This window comes from Lutra lutra, chromosome 17 (assembly GCF_902655055.1).
Source record: "Lutra lutra chromosome 17, mLutLut1.2, whole genome shotgun sequence".
NCBI lineage: Eukaryota > Metazoa > Chordata > Mammalia > Carnivora > Mustelidae > Lutra > Lutra lutra.
This window is the reverse complement of record NC_062294.1, coordinates 53,687,003-53,712,092: the sequence shown is the minus strand read 5'-3', so window position 1 is coordinate 53,712,092 and position 25,090 is coordinate 53,687,003. Positions and strand designations below refer to the sequence as shown.

The 25,090-nt window shown below is 48.6% G+C and overlaps 2 protein-coding genes across 5 annotated transcripts; both read left to right on the top strand.

Annotated features, from left to right (window-relative positions):
- The first annotated feature begins 889 nt into the window (after nt 1-889).
- Nucleotides 890-11,035, top strand: KLK7 (kallikrein related peptidase 7). Of its 3 annotated transcripts, none has more exons than XM_047712531.1 (7): nt 890-965; nt 1,323-1,433; nt 7,251-7,384; nt 7,846-7,999; nt 8,116-8,363; nt 8,561-8,697; nt 10,244-11,035. In XM_047712531.1, exons 2-7 carry the CDS (start codon nt 1,357-1,359, stop codon nt 10,397-10,399), a joined length of 906 nt encoding a protein of 301 aa, XP_047568487.1. In that variant the 5' UTR covers nt 890-965; nt 1,323-1,356; the 3' UTR covers nt 10,400-11,035. The 3 variants fall into 3 exon arrangements, with proteins under 3 accessions (XP_047568487.1, XP_047568488.1, XP_047568489.1); XM_047712532.1 differs by having other exon boundaries at nt 896-965; nt 1,327-1,433; XM_047712533.1 differs by lacking the exons at nt 890-965; nt 1,323-1,433 and adding an exon at nt 6,790-6,891.
- Nucleotides 11,036-15,257: 4,222 nt separating this feature from the next.
- On the top strand, nt 15,258-24,076 carry KLK6 (kallikrein related peptidase 6). Of its 2 annotated transcripts, XM_047711501.1 has the most exons (7): nt 15,258-15,448; nt 16,210-16,260; nt 16,634-16,681; nt 17,008-17,164; nt 20,225-20,472; nt 21,550-21,686; nt 23,398-24,076. In XM_047711501.1, the coding sequence occupies exons 3-7, from the start codon at nt 16,636-16,638 to the stop codon at nt 23,548-23,550; spliced, it is 741 nt and encodes a 246-aa protein (XP_047567457.1). In that variant the 5' UTR covers nt 15,258-15,448; nt 16,210-16,260; nt 16,634-16,635; the 3' UTR covers nt 23,551-24,076. The 2 variants fall into 2 exon arrangements, with proteins under 2 accessions (XP_047567457.1, XP_047567456.1); XM_047711500.1 differs by lacking the exon at nt 16,210-16,260 and having other exon boundaries at nt 15,259-15,448.
- Nucleotides 24,077-25,090: the final 1,014 nt, after the last annotated feature.

The following is a 25,090-nucleotide window of genomic DNA, read 5'->3' as shown; positions in this document are numbered from 1 at the left end:
GTCAAGGTGGGGGAAGAGACTGGTCCAAAGTCAACCAGAAATTCAGGGATAGGATTGTGGACTGTGGAATCTGGGAGGAAATCAGAACACCAAGCATAGACAAAAGCTGGAAGAATCTACTTAGGGAACTTTAGGACAGCAATGTCAGAGCCCCAGTTAGAGCCAGCTTATATGCAAGAGGGGATGGCTGGCTTAGGTGCCTAGGAAGGTTATGGGGATGGTTCCTGATGTCAGGATATGACACGGGTATCAGAGTCTCAAGTACTTGAAATGGTGACTTAAGCCAATCAGCTCTCACACATGCTCTTGCTCTCTCTCTGCTGACACTTTCTGTCACTCTGCCTACTTCTCTCTGCCTGTTTTTCTTTTTGATGTGTGTGAGTTGTTTCTCATTTTGCTTGTTTCTTTCCTTCTTCTATGGATCTCATTCTAGCCTCTGTAAACAGACTTTTTCAGATGGAAGGAACATAGCAGCTACTGACACACCCAATTAAACAAACACAGCAGAAACAAAGATCTCCATTCTCCTGGCATCTTGATATTACTCCCAGGGAAGAACTGTGATTGGTTCAGTGTGAACTGAGCCCCGCCCCCCCACTTGGATCAATCTTTGTTGTCAAGGAGGAAGCAATGCTTTTGTTGGCTTGGCCTGGATCAGTCCCAGTGGTTGGGTGTCCAGGTGGGAGGGACTAGAGAACTATGATTGACATTTTCACCAGAACTATGCAAAATGAAAGAGCAGCTTCCCAGAAGTGGAGAGCTGTTCTTGAAAGAAGAGGGAAGGGAATCCAGGAAGTCAGAAACAATGGGCCTTCAGAACCCAAGGGGCAGAGTCAGGAGGTTCCAGGGTCAGAGTGTCCAGGATCCCTCAGGGCAAGGCACAGCTGGCAGGATAACCAGATGCCAGTTCTCAGGTGTGATCATGAGGTGGAGGATGAGTCATCAGGCAATGGTTCAGGACACAGGTTTGAGGACAAGGGAGGTATGAGGCTGGGTATCTGTGTGGGACTTCAGAACAGGTGCTGGTGCTAAACTCAAAGGGCACAGGAGGGCTGGTGTTTGGCAGTCTCACCAATGTGGGGGTATGCATCATTAATAGGCCCAGAGGGTTCCAAGTCCATTCTGAGCCATATGAGACTTAAGGATGTGTGGCAGTGTCCCTGGGAAATTTTCTTCTCAGAGTGTGAATCTGTAAAACCATGATAACAAGGGCAATCCTCAGCATTTGAATTCTGCCTCTTCTGACTCCTTAGCTATATGACTTTGCTCAAGTGATCTCACCTCTTTTAAAACTCCATTTTCTTATCTATATAATGGGGAAGACAGTCCTTACTTGGACCCATATGAGGAACAGAGATGAGTTCTGAGAAGCACCTGACACATCACACAGCAGCCATACAAGAAATGGAAGCTGCTTCATTCTGGATGATGGGGTAAGGGAGCTAATATTAATTCAGTATATGCTATGTGTACATTCACCTTCTTTTCATAATTTTATTTTATCTCCCATTTACCTTCAGAAGTAAATTTTTCTCTCCCCCACTTTATTTTTGTAAAGATTTTATTTATTAGAGAGAGAGAGAGCACAAGTTGGGCAGAGGGAGAAGAAGAAGCAGATTCCCCCCACAAGCAGGAATCTCAATGTGGTGTCTGCTCCCAGAACCTCAAGATCATGACCTGAGCCAAAGGCAGACGCCCAACCAACTGAGCCACCAAGATGCCCCATTACTCACTTTAAAGAGGGGCAAAATGAAGCTCAGAAAAATGAAGTCACTTACCTGAAATCACAGGGTGAGCAATTAGGATTCACACCTGGGTTGGTCTGACTTGTGAGGCCAAGTTCTTTTGCTCACACCCCATGGCTGATTGGTGCAGAGATCAAGGAAAGACCAAGTCTAAGGTTGGCAAATCTGTGGATGACAGTGGTTTGCAAACTAGTATTTATTTAAGTACCTCCTGTGTTTCCTGGTCTGGGCTGGGTGTTAAAGAAAACACCAATGAACACCAGACTCGTTCCTTCTGCTCATGAAGAAGTGTTTAGCAACAAAATCAGATTAAATAATTAAGAACACAGAGAGATAGATATGCAGAACACAGCAGAGGAGAAGTTCTGGGTTTGTTAGAATGAACAACCAGGCTCCCAAGGAGTGTAGCTCCCTTCCTCTTTCTGATAGAAGGTTGATGAGGCAGGGGGCTGAAGAGGGAATCCAGGGATAGCGATTCAGGCAGAAGATAACAAACTGGAAGTCTTGCTAAAATTCCTCTCTTTAGGAAGCTGAGAGGGAAAGATACAGATTACTGACTTGTGGGGCTATGAAGTCAGGTGAACTGGGGTCTACCTCTACTTTATTTGGGAGCCCAAGTCAGGAAGATTGACACCCCTCAAGGCCAGGGTCTTCCTGTGGAATTGGTGCGGTCAGGAGTCTGAGTTCTGGGGTCTCATTTTGGATTTGATGAGCGTAAGTTTCTCAGAAATTTTGGAGACTTAGCTTGAATTTAGTCAGTATGCGGTCAATGTTAGTATGGTGTCATTTGGTAGAATTTATTTTAGAGTTTGTGTGAAGTAAAGGGTCAAGGTGGTGTGTGGAGTTGGGAAAATGAAGATGGGATGGGGAAAGAGTAGGACATAGAAGTGAATATGAAATTTCAGGTGGAAATTGGGTTGGAGATGAGATAGAGCTGGAACTGGAGTCAGAATGTAGGATTGGGGTGAGTTGTGGAGAGCTCATAGGGAGGATGTCAGTGTGGGCTTCCTAGAATATTATTATAGTTTGTGATGGACACTATGGTTTGAGTTGTGCATAGGTCAAGTTTGGAACTGAGGCTATGGTGACATTCACTTTTGGGTCAAGAATGAGTTTGATTTATATTTAGGGATTCAGGGTTTGGGTCAAGGTTTAAGGTTGGTTGAGGTGTGAGTTATAGCTCGAGCTGACATTTGGAGTCAAAGACTTAGTCAAGAAACAGGTTCCAAGTTGAAGTATAAATTAGACTTGGGCAAGGATAAAGCAGAGTTAAGAGTTAGGTTTGGGGGGCACCTGGGTGGCTCAGTGGGTTAAGCTTCTGTCTTCAGCTCGGGTCACGATCTCAGGGTCCTGGGATCGAGCCCCACATCGGGCTCTTTGCTCAGCGAGGAGCCTGCTTCCCCCCCTCTCTCTGCCTGCCTCTCTGCCTACTTGTGATCTCTCTCTCTCTCTCTCTCTGTAAAATAAATAAATAAAATCTTTTAAAAATTTTTAAAAATAAAACCTTTAAAAAAATAAGGGTTAGGTTTGGGTATGAATTGAGGTTTCAGGTTAAGACTTGGGCTTGTGTCAAGATTGGTGTTGAGAACTGTGTCACAGTAAGGACTAGAGTTAGAATTATGCTTGAAGCCAGATACTGAGGTCTTTCTCACCCCCTCACAAGCACTTGATCATATCTGAACAGGTCTTCTCAATGAATGGCACCACCATCTTCAACAGACCTTGAAGTCTTTTGACATCTGACTCCCTCACCATATCCTATATTTAATCCATCCCCAAGGCCTGTTGATTCTCTTTCCTAAGCACATACTGAATCCATCCACTTACTGCTATCTCCACATCCTAAATGGCCTTATCTAAGTGACCTAGCAATGGTCTCCGTATGGGTCCACAACCCCTTAAAATCTACCCTTCATATAGCATGTAGAGTGACATTTTGCAGATACAAATCTTGTTATGTCACTCTTCTGACTAGAGTCCAAGTGGTTCACCATCATCCACAGGATAAAGTCAAACTCACCATGACATAGTTCTTCATTGTCTGGTTCTAGTCAATCCTCAGTCCCTGAGCTCTATCCATAAGCCCCATTTCAGGACTTTTGTACATGCTATTTCCTCTAAAAGATATACTCTCCAGTCCCCTCCCATTTTATTCTAGTTAATGTTTACTGCTCTTTCTTTTTTTTTTTTTTAAGATTTTATTTATTCATTTGCCAGGCAGAGATCACAAGTAGGCAGAGAGGCAGGCAGAGAGAGAAGGAGAAGCAGGCTCCCTGCCGAGCAGAGAGCCCGATGCGGGGCTCAATCCCAGGACCCTGAGATAATGACCTGAGCCTGAGCCGAAGGCAGAGGCCTCAACCCACTGAGCCACTGAGCCACCCAGGCGCCCCTGTTTACTACTCTTTCAACTCTTATCCTATTGTCAACTCCTGGGTCCAACTCTCCAGGAAGTGCTTTCATAATACCCTGTGCCTATCTTTACAGCACACATTATATTGTAATTTTATATTTGCTTATGAATTATTTACCCATCTTTTGCCCTGCACTGTCAGCGCCCTGAGAGAAGGGATTCTGTCCGGGTTTGTGTACCATTGTATCCTCAGCATCTAGCCCAGCCTGGCATATAGCTGGTGCTCAATATGTATTTCTTAAGTATATAAAGGATTGGATCTGAAAGACGGTGTGGGAGGGAGTCTGGGGAGAGTAGTTTTCTAGTTGGATTGGAGCCAGGAGTGGTTTGTTGATTACTGTGGTTTCAAGATACAGATTCAAGTTAGAATTGGTTTGGATTCATGGTTTAGGATCAGATTTGAATTTAACTATTGAGGTCTCAGTAAGGAAGATTTTGGCTCTAGAAACCAAATACTCTGAATCAGATAGGAAACCCAAAGAAGTCTCGAGATGAATAGGCACCTATAGTTGGTTAATTCACTAGCTCAGAGACCTCACCAAAGACCCCAATTACCTCCATGACTCGGGCCACCTTCACTGTTTTGGCTTGGTCTGCCAGCCCCTTTGCTCCATGGTTCCTGGAAGGTTCTCACAGCTCCATAATTTACATCGGGGATATTATCTGACAGAAGAAAAGAGAATTCTTCAGGTGTCTCTTTTGAAAACAAGACAGTCTTTCCCAGAAGTGCCCCAGTGATCTTCCTCTCACTCCTTATTGTCCCTCTTGTCCATTTCTAAACCAGTCACTGGCAAGAAGAATATGGATTTCCTGTTTGGTGCAATAAAACTTATCATCATGATAAGGACAAAAGATCATCCAAACAAAACCAGGGTGTTCATAGAAAGGCAGAAGGAGTGAATGCCTGGGCAAGCAACAATAATGCCTATTATGAGTCAGATTATGGAACAAAGGTAGAACTGGGTTTGGGTCAGCCTTGAGATAAGATTTGGGCTGATAGCTGAGGAACCAATTACATTTTGGAGATCTGATTTGAAGTGGAGGCCAATTCCACTTTGGGAATTTGCCTCCAAATAATAATCAGACAATGTCCCATCTTACTAAAAGCTAAAGTCCTACACTGATCTTCAAGACTCTTTGTTCTATGAGTCCTGTTATGTCTCTGATCTCAGCCCGCCTTTGTTTCCCTTGCTCATTCAGCTCCACTCAAATTTCTTCCCTGTTAGAACATTCTAGTCACACCCCTTGCCTAATTTACCTGCGGTTTGCTCTGCCTGGAACTCACAACCCAGAAGTAATTACATGGATCCATTCACCACCTCCTTCAAGATTTTGCTCAAATGTTACCTTCACGTGGAGTCCTTCCAGTCATCATTCCAAATATTATAACCCCAGGGATCTCTGAGAATGGAAGGACCCAATAACTCCCTATCTCTATTCCCGCTTTTATTTTTCTCCATGGCACTTCCCACCACCTAACAAACAATATATTTTATGTACTTATTTTTGTATTTCATGGCCTCCACCCCGTAGGAGAGCATCTGTGAAGGAATTTTTGTCTGCTTTATTGACTGCTTGCTGTGTCCCCAGGAGAAGAACAGTTTCTGGCAGGGTAAATGCTCAGTAAATACTTGAAAAAAGCAGAGGAGCAAAGAGGAATGTACAAAGACGTTCATTCCAGCTTTATTATAATGAAAACTATCCAAAATACACCAGTTTGAAACACAGTACGCAAAGCATGGTTCAACCATAGAATGGAATACTATGTAATCCTTGGGAAGGAAGGGGAAATTTTCTAAATATACTAGGAGGAAAAACTGTCAAAGGTATTTTTACGGAGAAAAAAGTTCTGTTACATAATGCTTAAGTAGAGAGTTCTTTGTTATAAACATAATACGGGGGGCGCCTGGGTGGCTCAGTGGGTTAAGCTGCTGCCTTCCGCTCAGGTCATGATCTCAGGGTCCTGGGATCGAGTCCCGCATCGGGCTCTCTGCTCAGCGAGAAGCCTGCTTCCCTCTCTCTCTCTCTCTGCCTGCCTCTCCATCTACTTGTGATCTCTCTCTCTGTCAAATAAATAAATAAAAAATCTTAAAAAAAAAATAAACATAATACGGTAGAAATCTGCGTACAATATGAGAACACAGACTAAACTGATAATAGTGAGTGTTTAGTACAGTGGGATTAGGGAAAGCACTCTCTTTTTAATTCATATCCCTATATTAGGGCTGGGAGTGGGTTCAGGCTCAAAGACACCATGAGGATCCAGCCTGTACAAATTCCCACAGGCCGGTCTGAATGAGGGTATAGGGTGTAGGCCACCTCTGAGAGGGAATGAGGACAAGAAAATGACCCCAGAGGAGGCCATTCCCTGAGCTCTGCAGTTCCTTGACTCCTGCTGCCACGGCCCCCCTAGGAGCCAACACCAGGTCTCACCTGCCGCAGCCACCAGACTTAGGGCCAGAATGGGCGGAGGGAACTAGCTGGGTACCGCCCGACCTTGGCCTAGAGAGGAAGGGTGGAGAAAGAATTGAATGCGGCCAATTGCTTTCGCTGCCTCGGGGCTTCGAGATAACTGCGAGTGCAGGTTGGGGGCGTCTCAGAGCTGGCACCTCCCGCACCCGAGGGCGCTGGGGGCGGGCGTGGGGGCGGGGGTTGTATAAGAGGGCCGCCTTCCACAGGGCTGGACACGCTTGGCTCCCAATTGAGAGTGGAGCCGAGATCACGTCAGACCCAGAGGTGAGAAGGGGCCTTATTCCGTGGGGGATGAAGCTGGCTCCTGCTTCTGAAAGGAGAGAGGGGGGTTGGAATCCTGGTTGTGAGAGCTGAGGGACTGGAGGTCTGGAATTTGAGGTCTGTTAGGGAGAAAGGAACTGAGGATCTAGACTTGCGGATGAGGAGGGATGGGAACCCACATTTCTGAGTCCCAAGGGGAAAGGAGGTCTGGAGGCCTGGCCTCCTGGGTCTAAGTGGGGGAGGAACTGAGGATTTGGACTTCTAGGTCTGCTGTAGGAGGGGCTGGGGCCCAGACCCTTGGGTCTGGTGGAGGAGGGATGGGGGCTTGGACTCCTGCTTCCTGAACTCTTTGTCCTTACCAGCCCACGCAGGAGAGACCCTTGCTCTGCCTGGCAGCCCCAGGAGAGGCTCAGAGAGGTCACCATGGCAGGATCGCTTCTCTTGTCCCTGCAGTTCCTGCTACTGACCTTAGTCCTGCGATCTGCGGGCCAAGAAGGTGAGGGCTGGACTGGGAGGTCTGACTTCACCCCTGGGGCCTCCCATTGTCCACACTGGACCTTGCCAGTGTCCTCCAAGGACTTCCTGGGTCAGGACCCTCCTCCTGCAGCAGCTTCCTCCCAGGGAAGGCAAGACTCTTCTACTTCCTGCCCCCTTTCTTCCTGCTTCCTTCTGACTCCCGGGGTCTCCCTCCTGACCATCTCCTGCACTCATTGTCATTCCTATCAGCTTCTGGAGTTGCCTCCAGGCACGATATTCCTCCTGGGTTTATGACCAGGCTCCCTCTCTCTCTCTCCATCTCCATGTCCCGCTTTCTCTGCACTGTTCCTTGCTTCTGCCTCTGCATTTCTCATGCCTCTCTGTCTCTTTCCATCTTACTCTCCAAATCCATTGGCTGCTTCTTCAGCCCCCTTGATGCTTGCTACCCATATTTTCTTCCTTATCTCTATCCAATCCAAGGTGACAAGAGTGGGGAGAAGATTATTGATGGAGTCCCATGTACAAGAGGCTCTCACCCCTGGCAGGTGGCCCTGCTCAAGGGCAGTCAGCTCCACTGTGGAGGTGTGCTGGTCAGTGAACAGTGGGTGCTCACTGCTGCCCACTGCCTGATGAGGTATGTGGCAGGGACACTACAGCCCTCTCTCCGGGTCTCTGTCCCCCTCCCTCGAGGTCCCCGTTCCTTCTCCCAATCATAGTGTTTCTCTCTAAATGTTAACTTTGTTCTTCCAGTGAATACAACGTGCACATAGGCAGTGATAAGCTGGGTGACAATAGATCCCAGAAGATCCGTGCCACAAAGTCATTCCGCCATCCCGGCTACTCCACTCAGACTCATGTTAATGACCTCATGCTTGTGAAGCTAAGTAGACGAGCCAGGCTATCATCGAATGTGAGGAAAGTCAACCTGCCCTCTCGCTGTGAACCCCCTGGGACCACATGCACTGTTTCTGGCTGGGGTACCACCACCAGCCCTGATGGTGAGGCTGCCTCTAGGACCCTGGCTTCCAGCTCCCCCCCTCAGACCCTGGAGACCAGGAGTCAGACCCCATATCATGACTTGAGTGTTGAGCCTCCAGTCCCCTCTCACTTCGGGGTCCAAGGCTCTTCCTCTGTCCATCAGCACTCAAGGGGCTGCTGGCCCAGGCCTCTGACTGACCTCCCCTCCCCCCACCAGTGACCTTTCCATCAAAGCTCATGTGCACGGATGTCAAGCTCATCTCCGCCCAGGATTGCAAGAAGGTTTACAAGGACCTACTGGGAAAATCCATGCTGTGTGCTGGCATCCCCAACTCCAAGACCAACACCTGCAACGTGAGACTCCACCCATCCCTAGCCCCAGATCCCCTGCCTTTCCCTCCATCCACAATCTGGGCCCCTGACCTTGGTGCTGAGCAATTCTTTTGTACCCCCACTGCATCCCAAGGCCAGTTTTCCTAACTCTTTCTACCCTGCTCTCTTTCTGGGGCAGTAGTGGGAGCCCAGGAGGCTAGCATGACCCTGGGAATGGGGCAGAATGGTGGCAGAAAAGATGGGGTTGGGACAGGCAGAAGGTGAGTGAGGTACGGGCTTCAAGCCCAAACTTCAAGTAGGTCCAAGATAAATCACATTCTACTAATGCAACATTTAAAAAAAATTAAATCCATGTGAAAAGTCCATGATGAACAAAATGCCAGAATTTTCGATGAAGAGCCATCAGTCTTACTGAATTGTTCATTTACCTCAGGCTACAGTAATGGTGCAGCACAGCACTGGCCTGACGCTGTCTTTATCTAAAGTTGAGATACCGTGCTCATCATGGACTTTCTCATACTAAATGCGAGTTTTCTCAATCATTGCATTAACATATTATTTACTGCAATTATTGAATCTTTGTGCCTGGAGCTAATGCCTCCTCCACCTCATCCCAGTCCTGGTTTTAGGGAAGGAACTATCTCTCCCCCTTCTCTTTGTTCCCCCTTTCCTCATCTTTTTAACCTCCTCTCTGTATCTGAATGACATTGTCTTCCTCTCTTTGTGTGGGATCGACCTCTCTCTCTCTCTCTCTGCCCCGGTCTCCACCTGTGTCCAACTCTGCTCCTTCTTCGCCCCCTACATTTCTGCTTCTCTGTCGCCCTCTTCCTTCTGCCTTCTCCTCTCCACCCTTCTTCAGTATCCCACTCTCTTTGCTCACATGTACACCTGCAGCTTTCAGGGGAGGTGGGATGGTGTGTGTGAGAGATTGGGGTGGAATGGGACAGGGATGTCCGTTCTAGAGAATGGGCGGTGGGGGTCCCCTTTTTCCCTGGTGAGGGTCAGCTTCATGAATATGCAAGCTGCGCAGTGGCACAGGACTTCACACTTGGGTTGTCCCACACAAAGGAGTTAGTGCACTTCTGTTGCTGTCTTGAATCTCTTAATAATTTTTGAACACAGTGGCCGCATATTCATTTTGCATTGTGGTTTTTGAATTATATCACCTGTCCTGCCCTGCTTTCCAGGGCCAGTCTGTCCCCCCTTTCATGTGCAAGGGTCATGTACCCAGTCTCTGGAAATAACACTCCTTCTCTGGCTTGGCGCCAAGTGCTTAAAGGTGAAAAGTAAATGGGGCTCTCACCCCCTGGAAGCTCCACCTCCTTCCCAGTGATTGGTCCCATTGACCCGGGCTCAAGCCCAAGTCTTCAGAGAGACGGTTTTGTTCTCTCCATGACAACACTAACTCCTGTTCTCCCAATGGCCCCCAGAGACCATGAGTTTCTCCCCTTCGCCAGGATGGAAGTCCATGGTCTGGCCGACAAAGACATGATAACTGCAGACGGTAGACAGGTCTGTCAGTGGTGCTTGCTCTGAAACCGAAACTAATTTGCTCTTTTTTTTCCAGGGTGACTCAGGGGGACCACTGATGTGCAAAGGTACCCTGCAAGGCCTGGTGTCCTGGGGAACTTTTCCTTGTGGCCAACCCAATGACCCAGGTGTCTATACCCAAGTCTGCAAGTATGTCAAATGGATAAATGAGACCATGAGAAAACATCGCTGATCTCTGCATGCCTCCCACCTCTCCATCCATACACCCTCAATAAGAAATTCACAGAAATAAGGACGTGATGAACTGTAGTCTTATTTGACCTTACCTTTCCTCAAAGACAAATTTACGCCTCAGCAATACGCCACATGTGTAAACCAATCAAGTTAGCAAAGACCTAAAACCAGCATGAAACACAAAAACCTCAGTGCTGGTAGAGATTCAGTGAAACCAGCACTCTCAGCTGATGGAACTGTAAATCATGCCATTTTTGTGGAAGGCCATTTGGCAAGGTGGATTGAGACCCTTGTTGACCCTGTGACTCTAGTTGAGGAAGATACTACTCAAAAAAAGAGAAAAAAAAATCCAAAGTGTAGAGAATGGTTTGAATTCATCACATTATTTATCATAGCAAAACAGTGGCAACATGGAACATGTCCCAGATTAGTGGATTGTTTATGTAAACAATAAGCCTGTTTGGGACAGGGATATTAGGAAGCTGTTAAAGATAATAACTTTGCAGAATTGTTAGTGTTATGCAAGAATGTTTGTTATATCATGGAACATGAAGAAAGAAAGATACAAACGTGTGTGTGACTCTAGCTGTGTGAAATGAAATGTTTACAGAATAAAATCTGAAATACTAACACATATGAATTGCACTTGGTGGTAGTTGCGGGTGCCTCCTTCCTTTCACTTGTGTTTCTGTAGATGTTCACTTTTGTAACTTGAAAACAAAAGTGGAAAATCTCTGAAGATCTAAGGCTGGGGAGGAGGAATCTCCTGCCTAGTGACCTGTTTCTATCCATTTCCTAGATTTTAGTTTTCTTCATCTGTAAAATGGGTTGGAGAGCAGAAGAGCAGGTCAAAAGGGAAGAAGGAAGGGTGGAGGGAGGAGAAAATAAATCTGTTTCATTGGGGTGGAAAGGGATACGAAAGTGTTCCTGAGATTTTCACAAGTGGCAAACCAGGAGAGAGGGATATTTTCAGGAAGGATAGGACTGGCAGGTGGATGGGACACCAGGGTCCCACAGGAGCCCACCCAGAGTGAGAAAACAGCATCCTGGGTGCCAGGGGAAGATGGGGGTGGAAATCTGGGTCGGTGGGCTCCTATTCTCAAGGCAGGGAAGGGGACTTCTGGAAGGGAGGAAGGAGGAGTCCCCTGTGACTCAGAGCCTGGCCACGTCCTTGGCTTCCTGCCATCAAAGGCTCCCTGGGCGGTCACACCTCAGACGCTGCTGAGGGAGGGATCCTCTCCAACCCAGGGCTCACCCTCCTGCCTGTCTTTCCAGTTTCTCCCTCAGAATTCTCAGCCAGTGTCCTCCAGATCCTTCCTCTCCTCATCTCATCTCCCTAAGAAGTCTCTCCTGGCCCTCCACTCCTCCATCCCTTCACATATTGCAGAAATCCTGCAGCCACGAACTCCCTGCACACAGGAGGCTAAGCCCCTTCCTGGCACAAAACGTAGGAATCTGCACCTCTAGCCCCTCCTCCCTCATACCTAACGTTCCTGCCTCCAGTACCTCCCCCGTCAGACTCAGGTGTCCAGACCCTTGACTCTTCTTGCCTCTAGATCAGTGTCAAGGAATGTCAAGGGTTTTTAGCCACCCGTCCCCGTGAAGATCCATCAACTTCCCCTTCCCCCAGCAAACAACCTCAAATCAATATTCATCTAAAGTTTGAAAAAGTAATCAAATTACTTTTAGTACAATGCAATTGTACTAAATCAGCCTGGAGACACCTGGCCCTTCCTCTTGGCTGCTACTGCATACAAGTCTGGAGGTGGGTTGGTTTGCAATGACTTGGGATAGCATTTCTGTTGGATTTTTAAAAATAACTTCCTTTCTTTTTGGGAAGACAGTACAACATAGTAGTCAAAGACACTGACTCCAGTACCTATCAGCTACTTGCGCATTACTTCCCCATTCCCCTTCCTTCGTCCTTGAAGTGAGAGAGTAACACCTATTTCTCAGGTCTGTTATGAAGGTTAAATAAATTTAATATTCAGAGAGTGCTAGAACATTCCCTGACATAGAATAAGCTTTCAGTGAGTATTGGTTCTTATTGTCTGTGATTTCCAGCACTATTTCCTATTTACACTCTCATAAGGTTTTCTTATAACACATTTTCTTTATTGAAGTCTTTTGTGGAGTATGTCAGTTTGGGGGAAAATCCCTATAAATAATAATGTGTGGTACATGGCAGGAGAAAAACCCTAAAGGTCACTGACAAAAGCCTGCAGTTGGGCACTTTATTCTCTCTTAAGAGGTTCTTAGAGGTGGAGTTCCTTGCCATCTGTCACCTCCCTCCTTTCCCACGAGGCTCTCAACAACTCCTCCCAAACCCTCCCATCCCCTATTGTGCTAAGGGACACCCAGCTGCAGTGCCAAAAGATGGGCCATGTCCATCTCCACGTTGGAAGTTGAGTTCCAATCCAAAAGGTCCCACCATTTCCTGGGTGTTGGACATTGAGCAATTAACTTCCTTCTCTGAATCTCAGTGTTCTTTTTTTTGTAAAATGGGAGTGGGTGTAATGAAGACATTTTAGTCATTTGGCCAACATTTCCTAAGGCTTCCTCTGGGCCAGGTCCCGTGAGGTCACCTGGGACACAGGGGGGTGAGTCAGCTTCAGTGCCTGTCCTCAAGGAGCTCACCACCCAGTGGGAGAGATAGATATGAATCCACATGCTCACGGTCCAGGGTGACTTGAGGGTTGCACCTGCTGTGGGACCTTGGGTGAGAGAGTGACTAACCCAACTGCAGGGGATAGGAGTTGGGTGGTGTTCAAGGGAAGGTTTCCAGAAGGAGATGATGTCTAAGCAAAGACTTGAAGGACAAGTTGTGGTCAGGAGAAGGTGAGAAGTGCATTTGGAGAGGGGGAATAGCATGGATGAAGCCCAGAGGTGAGAAAGCAATCTTCCCAGCTGGAACACGAGACCCGTGGGCAGAGCTGGGCTGTGCACTGCAGCAGCAGCTCACCTTGGTGGCTCCTAACTTGTGGAATGTGGCAAGTTCCAACTGACACGTGCTGTGAGGGGAAGGTATATCAGATTCCAAACATTTACTGCACACAAAATAAGAAGACAAACTATCTTTAATATGTTCTTATTTTGATTTCACATTGCAATTTTGGATGTATTGGACTGGATGAAATACTAAGATGAACTTCTGTCTCTGTTTTTACTATTTTCTTCTTATTATGTTTTAAGTAGGCTCCATGCTCAGCATGGAGCTCAACATGGAGTTTGAACTCACGACCCTGAGATCAAGAGTCGTGAGATCAAGAGTTAGACGCTTAACCAACTGAGCCACCCGGGCATTCCATCCTTTTACTATTTAAAAAAGTGGCTACTAGAAAATTTAAAAGTGCATTTGTATTTGGCAATATATTTCTATGTTGTGGATGCTGAAGGTATTCCAACAGCCAGCTGAGGGGATGGGACTTCATCCCAGGGGTGATGGGGGAGCAAGGGCAGTGTTATGAGCAGGAGAGGGGCACGGTCAGCTCTGGGTGCAGGAAGGGCCCTCTGGGGTCAAGTGAAGGATACAGAGAAAGGGGAAGAGCCCAAGGTGATGGTGCAGGTGGGAGAGGAGCAGGTCTGGGCTGGTGCTAGGGTCATGGCGATGGAGAGGAAGGTGTGGGCCAGGCTGTAAGGGATCCAGCTAGGTGTCCAGGAGGATGATGGGTTCTGAGAAGATGCCCAGTTCAATGGGAACGTGGGTATGAAGGGCCTGGGGGAAGTTGGGGACAGAGGAACAACCAGAGAGTATGTCGAATGCCAAACATTGATTTTCATCCCCCAGTGCCAGGCCCGAGCTGGTGCTGAGATGGACATTACTGATATCAGTTGTCCTTATCTCCAGTGACCTCCTCACATTTTCTTCCTCATGTCCCATGCTCATCACATCCATCCTCTTCTCCCTCCCCGCGGCTGCCACATGCCAGGCTTTCTTTTTTTTTTTTTTTAAAGATTTTATTTATTTATTTGACAGACAGAGATCACAAGTAGGCAGAGAGGCAGACAGAGAGAGAGAGAGAGGAGGAAGCAGGCTCCCTGCCGAGCAGAGAGCCCGATGTGGGGCTCGATCCCAGGACCCTGGAATCATGACCTGAGCCGAAGGCAGAGGCTTTAACCCACTGAGCCACCCAGGCGCCCCACATGCCAGGCTTTCTTGCCCCACTTCTCCTGACCAATGCCCAACACTGGGCACAGCTTTCAAGGTCCAACTTCACAGGCACCTCCTCAAATCCTCCTGGGTCCCTCCACAGCTGCTGGGGCCCCCATCTCACACTCCCACATCACTCTCAAGTGTTCTTGTATTCCTGCTTACTTCCAAGCCTCTCCTTAGGTGTTGAATCTCATTGGAAACCCTCCTGTGTTCCACTGGCTTCCCCACTGCTCCTCATTATAAACCCTCTGGCTCCCTAGGGAACTAAGTTGCTTCTGGGCAGAGGCACAGGCTTCTGCTGGAAATGCAGGGGAAGCCAGGGGAGGATAAGCAAACCAAGATGTAGAGAATGTCAAGAGACTCAGAGAACTGGGAGAAAAGCAGAGAGAGATACAGAGAAAAAGATGGGGAAAGAGGGACAGAGACACAAGTAGAGCCTGAGATGAACACAGGAAAACATGAGGGGCGGTGGGAGGAGACGTGGAGACAGCTCCACCATGGCCAGGGAGAGAGGTGGACAGTGAGACCTCACAGGTGGGCAGGCTTGGAGCAGGGGGACCAGGAGGGTCAAATGTCCTGATATCCGGCAGAAGTGGGTGGACAATGAAAGGACAGCAACAGGACTGTCAGACAGGGACAAAGGGAAGCTATTGACACAGCCGCCTGCCTGCCCGGAAGAGAGGTTGAGAAACGGAGCTGCTGGGAGCATGGCACTGGGTCCTGGGGGCGGACAAAGCCCGATTGTCTGAGGCCCCTTTCCCCATAGCGCTGGGACTGCGCCCCAGCCCAGGGCAGGGGCGGGAGCCAGCTTGGTGACACATGCTTTCTTACTGGCTTGCTGTCTACAGTGGGGACACGGAGGTCGTCAGCAACCACAGAGGGACTTACGGGCAGGTGCGTGAATCACCCCAACCCCACTGACCCATGCTGCCTGGTTTTCAGTGTCTGAAGGCAGCAGACCCAGGAGTGAGGATCGCAGGCCTAAAGGGCTCACAGACAGAGGTGGGGGGATTCCTGCATGCCAGAGGGCACTGGTCACTTGCCTGGGTGTTGGTCTTCAGATACCTTGCTCAAGGACGTAGAAATCTAGGGACTGAGAACAAGCGACCATCTTTTCTCCTTTAGACTCAAAAGTGCAGGTGCCCAGGTCCTTCTCCTGAAGATCTAGAATTCTAGACTCCTCCTTCAAACCCTGGAGTCTGGACCCCTAGCCTCTCCCCGCTCAGTCCCAGGAGTCCAGGTCCCCAGTGCACTCAGGGACTAGTGCTCCCCTTCCTGGAAGCCCAGTCAGGGGTCACCAAGAGTAGAACCATGGGGAGATGGGGAAGTAAGGAATGTGTGTGGGAGGTCTGGGTGAGGAGGAAAGGGTGGGGCGGCCTCCTGCCTCAGGGACCTGGGGAGATAGGAGTTAAAAGGAAGAACCAGGAGTGTCTGTGGACGGAGAACAGCCTCTTCCAGGGAGGCTAGGAAGCCCAGGTGTCTGCCTGGGCCCCACAGCCCATACATCTTCTGCTGTCTGTCTCTGTGGCTCTGGCTCCTGGGCATCCTCTCTGCTTTCAGTGTCCGGTCTCTCCCCATAACTCCCTGCCTTTCTGATTCTCTTTGCTCCTCTGTCTCTCTGCCTGTGACACCTGCTATCCCTATCCCAACCCAAGAGCCCCTCGGCCAGGAGTCCTCTGGACCCTCAGGTAGCTGGCCCCCAGCAGGTAAGATCATGCTGCACCCCAGAACCTCCAGATGTGGGGAGAGCAACACAGTGAGCACAGAAGAAAAATCCCATGGGGAGGGAAGAAGGTCAGGACTCTTCCTGGGCCATCCCCTCTTGTTGGCAGGCGGGCATGCTGGAGCCCAGAGAAGTAAGAGACGCATAATGTGAGCCACAGAGCACCACGAGTGGTTCTGGATTGTTATTCAACCTGCCTTCATGGGACCCCAGAATGGAAGATGTGGTTAGAGTGACAGGAGGCCAGGGGAAGGTTGGAGGTCAAGGGTCAGGAAAGTATGCAGGTGGGGGGGGGGGAAATGAAGGAGGTGGGGACTTGCAAGGGGGACTGAGGAGCATTTGGTTTCCCTTCTCAGGAATGGGCATGAAGACGCTGATTGTGGCACTGGTCGTGATGGCTGCAGGTGGGAAGACAGGGGATGGGATGGGATGGGGTGGTTGGGTGGGGGGCGGGTAGGGGCTGCTGATGGGAAAGTTTGGACCTTGGGGTAGGGATTCACACGGGTATGGAGGCAGGGTGGGCTTGGAGTGAGGAGGAAGCAGGGGGCTAGTTTAGGGATGGGGATGCAGACAGAAAGGAGGTGGGAAGGAGTCAAGAAGGTGGGGAAGAATTTGAGGATGGGGTGGGGTGGAGATGACCTGGAACACTGGGATGGCATTGGGGTTCACCTTGGGGGATTCGCCTGGTGTCTCCAGACCTCCTTCCTGACTCAGACCCTTCCTCTCTCAGCCTGGGCCGAGGAGCAGAATAAGGTGTTGCATGGTGGACCCTGTGAGCAGACGTCTCACCCCTACCAAGCTGCCCTCTACATGTCAGGCCACTTACTCTGCGGAGGGGTCCTCATTCACCCACTGTGGGTCCTCACCGCTGCCCACTGCAAAAAACCGTGAGTCTCCACTCCATGAATGAGGCGTGATTGCAATGAGACCCTGGGGATGTCTTACAGATTTCAGGCACGAAGAGACACCTACATCCCCCTGTCCCAACCCAAGGCCATCTGTAACAAGGTTCACCTGGCCAGTACTTAACTGAGCATTACCTATCTGCCAGGCCCTGTTTGGGACCCTGCGGATACAGCAGGGAAGAAAACAAGCATAATTTCTGCTTTTATGGACTGACCTTGTAACTGGGGAATCAGATGGGGCAGGAACCTGTAGACAGCGATGGAGTGATGGATTTCAATCTAAGTGAGGTAGGGAGCCAGTGGAAAATTTCAGTCAGGGAAGCAGCAGGAACTGACTTACATTTTTAAAAAGATTTTATTTATTTATTTGTCAGAGAGAGAGAGAGAGAGAGAAAGACAGAGACAGAGACAGAAACAGAACACAAGCAGGGGGAGTGGCAGGCAGAGAGAGAAGCAGGCTTCTCATTGAGCCTGGAACCTGATGTGGGACTCTATCCCAAGACCCTGGGATCATGGCCTGAGCTGAAGGCAGATGCTTAATGACTGAGCCACCCAGTCTTTAAGAGCATCCTGACCACCATGTGGAAAGTGGGCTGGGCAAGGGGAAATGAAGGAAGGGATGCACGTAGAATAACCTAGGATGATGGTTTGGACCAGGAGATGGAGGATAGTTAAAAACCTTGGGAGATATTTTGAGACCAGCGGGACTCAGTGATGTGGGATGGAAGAAGCAGAGCTGACCTCCAGGTATTTGACTCAAACAAGTGGATGTTCTGTTGTGTCTTTCTGAGCCAAAGGAAAGGGAAATAGAACCAGTTTGGACATGGGCAGAGGAGGGTCAGACATTTTGTTCTAGCCGAGGTGAGTCTGAGATACCAGGGAGATGTCAATGAAGCATGAGGGTAGGCTCCTGGTGCTCAGAGGAGAAGTCAGACCTGGAGGGAAACATTAAGGGGTCATCCACAAATAAGTGGTATTTAAACACAGGACGGGATGAGATCATCCAAAAAGCTAGCATAGGTTGAAAAGCATAGAGGGACCAGGACTAATCCTCAGAGAACTAATGATCACTAGTTAGGTTAACAGTTGCCATTTTGTTCAGTGCTAACTACCAGCCAGGTGCTGAGTTAAGCAGTTAATATACATTTCCTGGAAACTTCACAACAAGGGACTCCTGGTCCCATTTTGCAGATGAGGATACTGAGGCTCAGGGAAGTAGTAAGTGGCAACTGAAGTGTTTGGAAACCAACAGGTACCACTTCCTACTGTGGGAGGAGGGGTTAATCATGCAAGGGTATGGACTCAAGGACCCCAGGGTGGTCTCCCCCACACTTGACATCACTCCTGACATTCTCTCAGTCATCCATCTGGTGCACATTGATCAAAGCATCTGCTAAGTGCCTGACTTGAGGTGGGCAGTGGGGATTCAGTAGTAGGTGAGAGAAATACACAGAGCCTCTGCCTTTAGGAGCACAGAAGCAGAAAGGCACAGAATGATAATTATTTAACAAACAACCCCTCGAAAAATCATATAATTACAAATTACCCCAAGTCCAGTGAAGGAAAAGAACAGGGATGGCTCCCTGAGAGAAAAGAACAGAGATACCTACTTTGAATGGACGAGGGTGTCAGGAGGGACTTTCTGATTAGATGAAGTCCAAGCTGAAGCATGGAAAATGAGAAAGGGTAGACAAATGAAGAAGGGGGACAAACATTCACAGCAGAAGAAATGCAAAGACAAAGTCCCTGAGGATGAAACTGTCTGGAGTGTTCTAAGAAAGTTACCTGTTGACAATGAGACAGAGAATGGTAGAATGAGTTTTATTCCAAGGGCAATGGGGAGCCACAGGAGAATTTTGAGCAAGGGACTGACTCTTTGATCCATTTCACAAATATCTGTTAGATGTTTATTGTAAATATGATAGACATAGATGAGACACTGAGGATGCTGTATCTGAACAAAACAAAAATCCCATCTTGATATTCTAGAGCTGTGCTACCTAATATGGTAGACAAAAATGGCCAATTAAATTTACATTAAGGAAAATACAATGAGATGACAAATCCAGGAGCCAAAGGGCAAGTTGCAACCTAGTCTCTAGTGTCCACCGTATTAAACAGCTGCATGACTGAGGAAGTTCTATTGGACAGTGCTGCTATGGTAGGAAGAGAGACAATAAAATCAGTAAATATTTAACAATACATAGATAGTATATCTGATGGTGATGGTAGATTCTTGGATGACAAAAAAAAAAAAAACAGGGAGAAAGGACTTGCCTGTTAGGGTAGGTATTTGCATTTTAATTGGATCATCAGAGAAGGCCTCACAGAGAAGGTGAAATCTGAAGGAGGTGGGGGAGGAAATCATGCAGATATGTGGGAGAAAGAGTTGCTGACAGAGGGAAGAGCTGGAGCAAGGGCCCTGGGATGAGAGGATGACTGTTGTTTCAAGGAAAGGCAGGGTAGCCAGTGTACCTGGAGCAGAAGGAGAGAAGGAGAGAGTGGGAGAAGGTAATATTTGAGAGGTGATGGGAGCAGGATGTGCAGGACCTTGTGGGCCAGAGTGAAAACGTCAACCTTTACTCTGAGTGAGATGGGAGTCATTGGAGGGTTCTGAGCCGAGGAGGGACAGGAGGAGGTGGGATATTTTATGTTGTTAAAATTTCTCTGGTTGTATTGTGGAGGGGAAAACACAGAAAAAGGAGCCCGGTGGGGTGCCTACTGCCATAGTCCCAGTAAGAGATGATGGCTCCAGACCAAAATGGTGGCAGTGAGGGAGGTGAGAAGTGATCACATCCTGGATATACTTTGGAGAACCAAAAAAGACTTCTGTGCAGCTTGAAACAAAGAGAGTCAAGAATAGTCTCCAAGGTTATTCTGCAAGGATGCAGTTGTCCTTTCCTGAGCTGGGAAGACTGTGAGGAGAACAGACCAGATAGCTCATGGTACCACCAGGCTACCCCATCTCCCATCACAGCTCTTTCCGGAGTCTCAGCTGCAGCCCAAGGACTCCAGGTAAGACCCAGCTCTCCTCTTTCCCAGGAATCTTCAGGTTTACCTGGGGAAGCACAACCTTCAGCAAAGGGAGAGTTTCCAAGAGCAGAGCTCTGTTGTCCGGGCTGTGGTCCACCCTGGCTACAATGCTGCCACTCATGACCAGGACATCATGCTGTTGCGCCTGGCTCGACCGGCCAGATTCTCTGAACGCATCCAGCCCCTCTCCCTGGAGGAAGACTGCTCAGCCAACCACGCCAGCTGCCACATCCTAGGCTGGGGCAAGACAGCAGACGGTCAGTAGGGGGAGGGTGATGGGGAAGCAGGCCGATGGGTGACAGGCTATGGAGGAGGTGGGCTAATGGTGATGGCCAGTGGGGCAGTGTGTCAGTGGGGAGGGTTGGCAAATATGGGAGTTAAGCGAAGGAGTGAACAGCCAGTGGAGAAAGTAGATCCACAGGTGAATGGTATGGAGAGATAGGCCGTAAGATGAAGGATCAATGAAGAGGGAGTGTCAGTGGGGAGATGCTAATCAAGAAGGAGGTCAAAAAAGGGTGGGGGCAGTAATGGAAGCGGACCAATCAGTATGCACAGATGACCAAAAAGTGATAATGGAGGAGGGACTAATGGAAGAAGAGAGATCAATAAAAACAGGGCAGCCAGCTGAAAGATACGAATTGCGAGTACAAGTGGAGTGGAGAGAGATAATGGGGAGGAACCAACTGAGGAAATATCAGTGATCAACAGGAGTCAGTAGAAGAAGGACTGGGGTAGGAACAAGTCCAGTAGGTCAGCAGGAACCGCGGAAGGTAGGCCTGTGAGTGTGGGTTCATTTAGGATAGGACCAATTGGGGGGGGGGGGTGGACCTCTGGATTAAGGGCCAATAAGAAGTGAGGGCCAATGAGGGATAATGTGATTGGTTAGAAAAGGACCAATGGTCAAGTGTTGACCTATCAGGATGAACCAACAGAAAAGAAGGGTCCAATGCAGGATGAAAGGGTGGAGGAGGGACTAATTGAAGAGAGACTAGAGGTGAGCTGTGACTACTGAAGAAGGTGGGACTAGTGAAAAAGACAAGTAGAGGCAGGACCTAAGAGAAAGGGCAAACCAATAAGAAATGAGGCCTAGTGGAAAAGGGACAATTAATGAGGAAGGCAGGCCAATGGGAGGAAAGAATAATGTAAAGAGGGACCAATCAGGAGCCAGGGCCAATGGAAATGGGTTTTTATGAATGAAAGACAAATAGGAAGAAGGAAACCAGTGGGGAATAGAGACCAGTAGGGGAGAGAGGACTTAACCAGGTTGGAAGATCGCTGGGGAGGACCTGGGAAGGACAGACTGTGAAGTGAACCTGGCCCTCCTCTCTCTGTAGGTGGTTTCCCTAACACCATCCAATGTGCATACATCCATCTGGTGTCCCGTGAGGAGTGTGAGCGTGCCTACCCCAACCAGATCACCCAGAACATGGTGTGTGCCGGGGATGAGAAGTACGGGAAGGATTCCTGCCAGGTGAGGCCACCAGGACCTTCTAGCTAAATAGCCGAGGTCAGAGACGCAGAGAGAGAAACTCACAGACCAAAACAGAGCTTTTCAGAGACATGCTGGGAGAGAATCCCAGGGAGAGAGTCTCAGTTGGACACTCAGAGACACAGCGAGGAATGGGTAGAGATATAAAGACAGCCAGCAGAGACAGGACATGCAGAAACAAGGAGGGAGATACAGAGATCAAGAACAGAGAGACACCATAAGGAGGCAGATGGTGTGAGGGGACCATCCTTCCTCAAACAGGGGCCTGTCCTGTTTAGACCTGACCAAGTTTTGGAGGTAGGGGGACCACAGCTGGGGAGAGACAGGGCTCCATCCCCACTCCCAAATGCCTCCTTTAACTTGGGTTTTTTTGTTTCCACTTCATCCACTGGGTCTCTCCTATTTATGCCAAAATTTACTCCAGTCCATTGAGGGATGTGAAGAGACCAGTCAAGAGGGAGAAAAAGATGGAGCTTGGAACAGTGCTACAGAGCAACTTGAACACAGAGAAAAGACTAGCAGACAAGTCCCATTTCTGAAGCAGTCTTTTCTCTCCCCAGTTTTGTGGAGATACAGTCAGCACACATACATCAGTGTAGAAGTTTCAGTTATAGAGCAGGATGTAATTCCGTAGGTGTGGAATGGTCACCATAGTCAGACCAGTTAGCACCCAACATCCCCCGCGGATTCAATAAGAAGGGGAAGCAAAGCAAAGAAACAGAAAAGAAAAATTTTGCTTCCTTGTGATGAGAGCTTTTAGGATGCACTATCTTAACAAGCTTCCTAGACATCACACAGCGGTGTTGACGATAGTCACTATGCTGTGCATTACACCCCTGGCACTTACCCATCTTGTAACTGGAGTGCCGTTCTCTCTTTAGATGCCTTTCTGTCTACTCTTGCCTCTTTATATGTATATTTACATATATAAACATAACTATTATATGAGTAGATTTATAGAAATAATGCATAAGTAATGAAATGTAAAACCATGCACACAATATATTTTACTGTATGTATGTATGTATATATATATTATATGTATAATATACATATATATTTCTCTCTGTCTCCTCTTCACTCTGCACTTCCGCCTCTCTCCATACCTCTCAGTCTCCCTCCTTCTCCTCCTCCTCCTCCTTCTCCACCTTCTCCTCCTCTTCCTCCTCCTTCTTCTTCTTTTAAAGATTTTATCAATTTATTTGAAAGAGAGAGAGCACAAGCAGTGGGAGCAGCAGAAGGAGAGGGAGAGTCAGGCTCCCCACCAAGCAATGTGACCAAGACAGAGCTCTCAGTCTCTGTTCCCAATCTCTATTCGTTTTCTCTTCTTTTCTCCCTGCCTCTCTGGATCTTGATGTTCTCTCTATTTCTCCACATTTCTGAGTCTCCCTTACACTCTCCATTTCCCTGTCTGTGACTGTGTGTGTGTCTATCTGCCTCTCTGTCCCCAAGGCTATCCATCTCTGAGTTTCTCTCCCTCTCCTTCTCTACATGTCTCTGTGTGTCCTTCTGTCTCCCTGTCTGTCTGTGTTTCTTTCTTTCTCAAAGATTTTATTTTTAAGTAATCCCTACACCCTACAACCCCAAGATCAAGGTCACATGCTCTACAGACTGAGCCGGCTAGGCGGCCCTGTCACTCTGTCTTTTTCTCTCTGTGTGTTTCTGTATCTGATTCTCTCCCTGTTTCCCACAGGGTGATTCTGGGGGTCCGCTGGTGTGTGGAGACCGTCTCCGAGGACTTGTGTCATGGGGTAATGTTCCCTGTGGATCCAAGGAGAAGCCAGGGGTCTACACCGATGTCTGCAGATATGGCCACTGGATCCGAAAAACCATTCAGGGCAACTAATCCTGACATGTGACATCCAACTCGACCTGTGGCCCCCACTTGCTCGCTCCAGAATATCCTTGACCAAGACTTTGCCTTCCCCCCACCTGCCTAGACCCGACCCTTAATGCTTAATAAAAGCAGTGATGTGACAGTACAAATTCACCCTGGTTTTACCCCAGCCCCATCCTTGCATCACTGGGGACAAGTGAGGATGTGGGCTAAGGTCTTACCCTGCCGGTAGGAGAATACAGGAATACCCCTCCCAAGCATCTCTCCCTCCTTGGTTATTCAACGGGTTCGACTTCTTCCTACAGAGGAGGTGTCACGAGTCAGGCAAAACCTGAGTTGAATCCCAGCTCTGCCCTCTGTTAGTTTCGTACCCTTGGGAAGGGCCTCCCTTCACTGTGCAGATCTTCTCATCTGTAAAGTAAGGATAATAAGAGTATATTCCTCACAGGGCAGCGGTTGTTTTGGGGAGGATTCAAGATTTCCGAAACGTGGAACACATATAACGGTGCCTGGCACACTTGCTTGAGCAATAAAGAGTGGATTTTATTCTTAGCAGTGCTTTTTTGCTTTTATCCCACTTCAGCCTCTCTCAAGTCTAGACGTTCTTTGTTCTCTTTTACAGCCCAATTTCATTTCTCCTCCCCTCCAGGAAAACATCTGTGAGTACTCCACCTTGGACTAGACTTCCTGGTGGCTCTTTCCCCCAAACTCCTTTTGTAGCAGTGAAAGAAGTGATGGAAGAGGGCTGGGAGACCACTGTGTGTGGGTAAGGGGTGGGAGAGAAGGTGGGAGAGCAGAGCTGGGGCCAGATCCCAAAGGACCTCAGACCCCAGATTGAGAGAATTAAACTTTCTCCTGAGGTCAGTGGGGAGCCATGGAAGGCTTGTGAACAAGAGCAGCGCTGGGACCTTGTAGGGGATGGACCAGAGGAGAGAGACCAGAGGCCAGAGAGGAGGTCAAAGTGATGGTGCAGGGAAAGAAGAGGGATGAGCTGGGGCTAGGCAGTCTGGAGAAGGAGGCTGCATTGGAGGTCACTGTATGGAGAGGGTTGGGTGGATGATGTTCATCGTCATAGAAGGGACAACCTGTAGAAAGTCCTGGGGGTGTGAGAACACCTGGTGTGCCCCAGAGATGGTGAATCATCCAGAATGGTGAAGCTGGAGTTTGAGGTGGGAGAAGTGGGTGGCGTGGCTGGAAGCGTAGGTTAGTGGAAGATCATGTTGACCTTGAGTGCCAGGAAGAAACACGTGGCCTAGAGAGAGCTACAGGGTCAGATCTGCACACTAGAAAGATCTTGCTGCAGTCCATTTGAGGGGGACAGCAATGGGCAGGAAAGAGGGGAGATGGGATGTCCCCAGAGAAATGAGGGTTAGGCTTCTGCATGCTCTCTGGGCTGCTTCCACAGACGTGCACCACGCATGATCCCTAACTGATGTACATGCCTCTATCCCAAGTCCCAGGGCTGTCCCTGTCCTCAGAGAAGCCTTCTTCTCTACAACCTCCCCTGCATCTTCTGTGAGGAAGGCAAAATAACCTCTAAGCTAGGGGT

Excerpts from the sequence above, each read along its gene's own strand:
- KLK7 (XM_047712531.1), top strand. The coding sequence starts at position 1,357 with ATGAGTTCTGAGAAGCACCTGACACATCACACAGCAGCCATACAAGAA. Across the intron at positions 1,434-7,250 it reads GCTTCATTCTGGATGATGGG|CCCACGCAGGAGAGACCCTT; the intron begins GTAAGGGAGCTA and ends TGTCCTTACCAG. Across the intron at positions 8,364-8,560 it reads TACCACCACCAGCCCTGATG|TGACCTTTCCATCAAAGCTC; the intron begins GTGAGGCTGCCT and ends TCCCCCCACCAG.
- KLK6 (XM_047711501.1), top strand. The coding sequence starts at position 16,636 with ATGGGCATGAAGACGCTGATTGTGGCACTGGTCGTGATGGCTGCAG. Across the intron at positions 16,682-17,007 it reads ACTGGTCGTGATGGCTGCAG|CCTGGGCCGAGGAGCAGAAT; the intron begins GTGGGAAGACAG and ends TTCCTCTCTCAG. Across the intron at positions 17,165-20,224 it reads GCTGCCCACTGCAAAAAACC|GAATCTTCAGGTTTACCTGG; the intron begins GTGAGTCTCCAC and ends CCTCTTTCCCAG.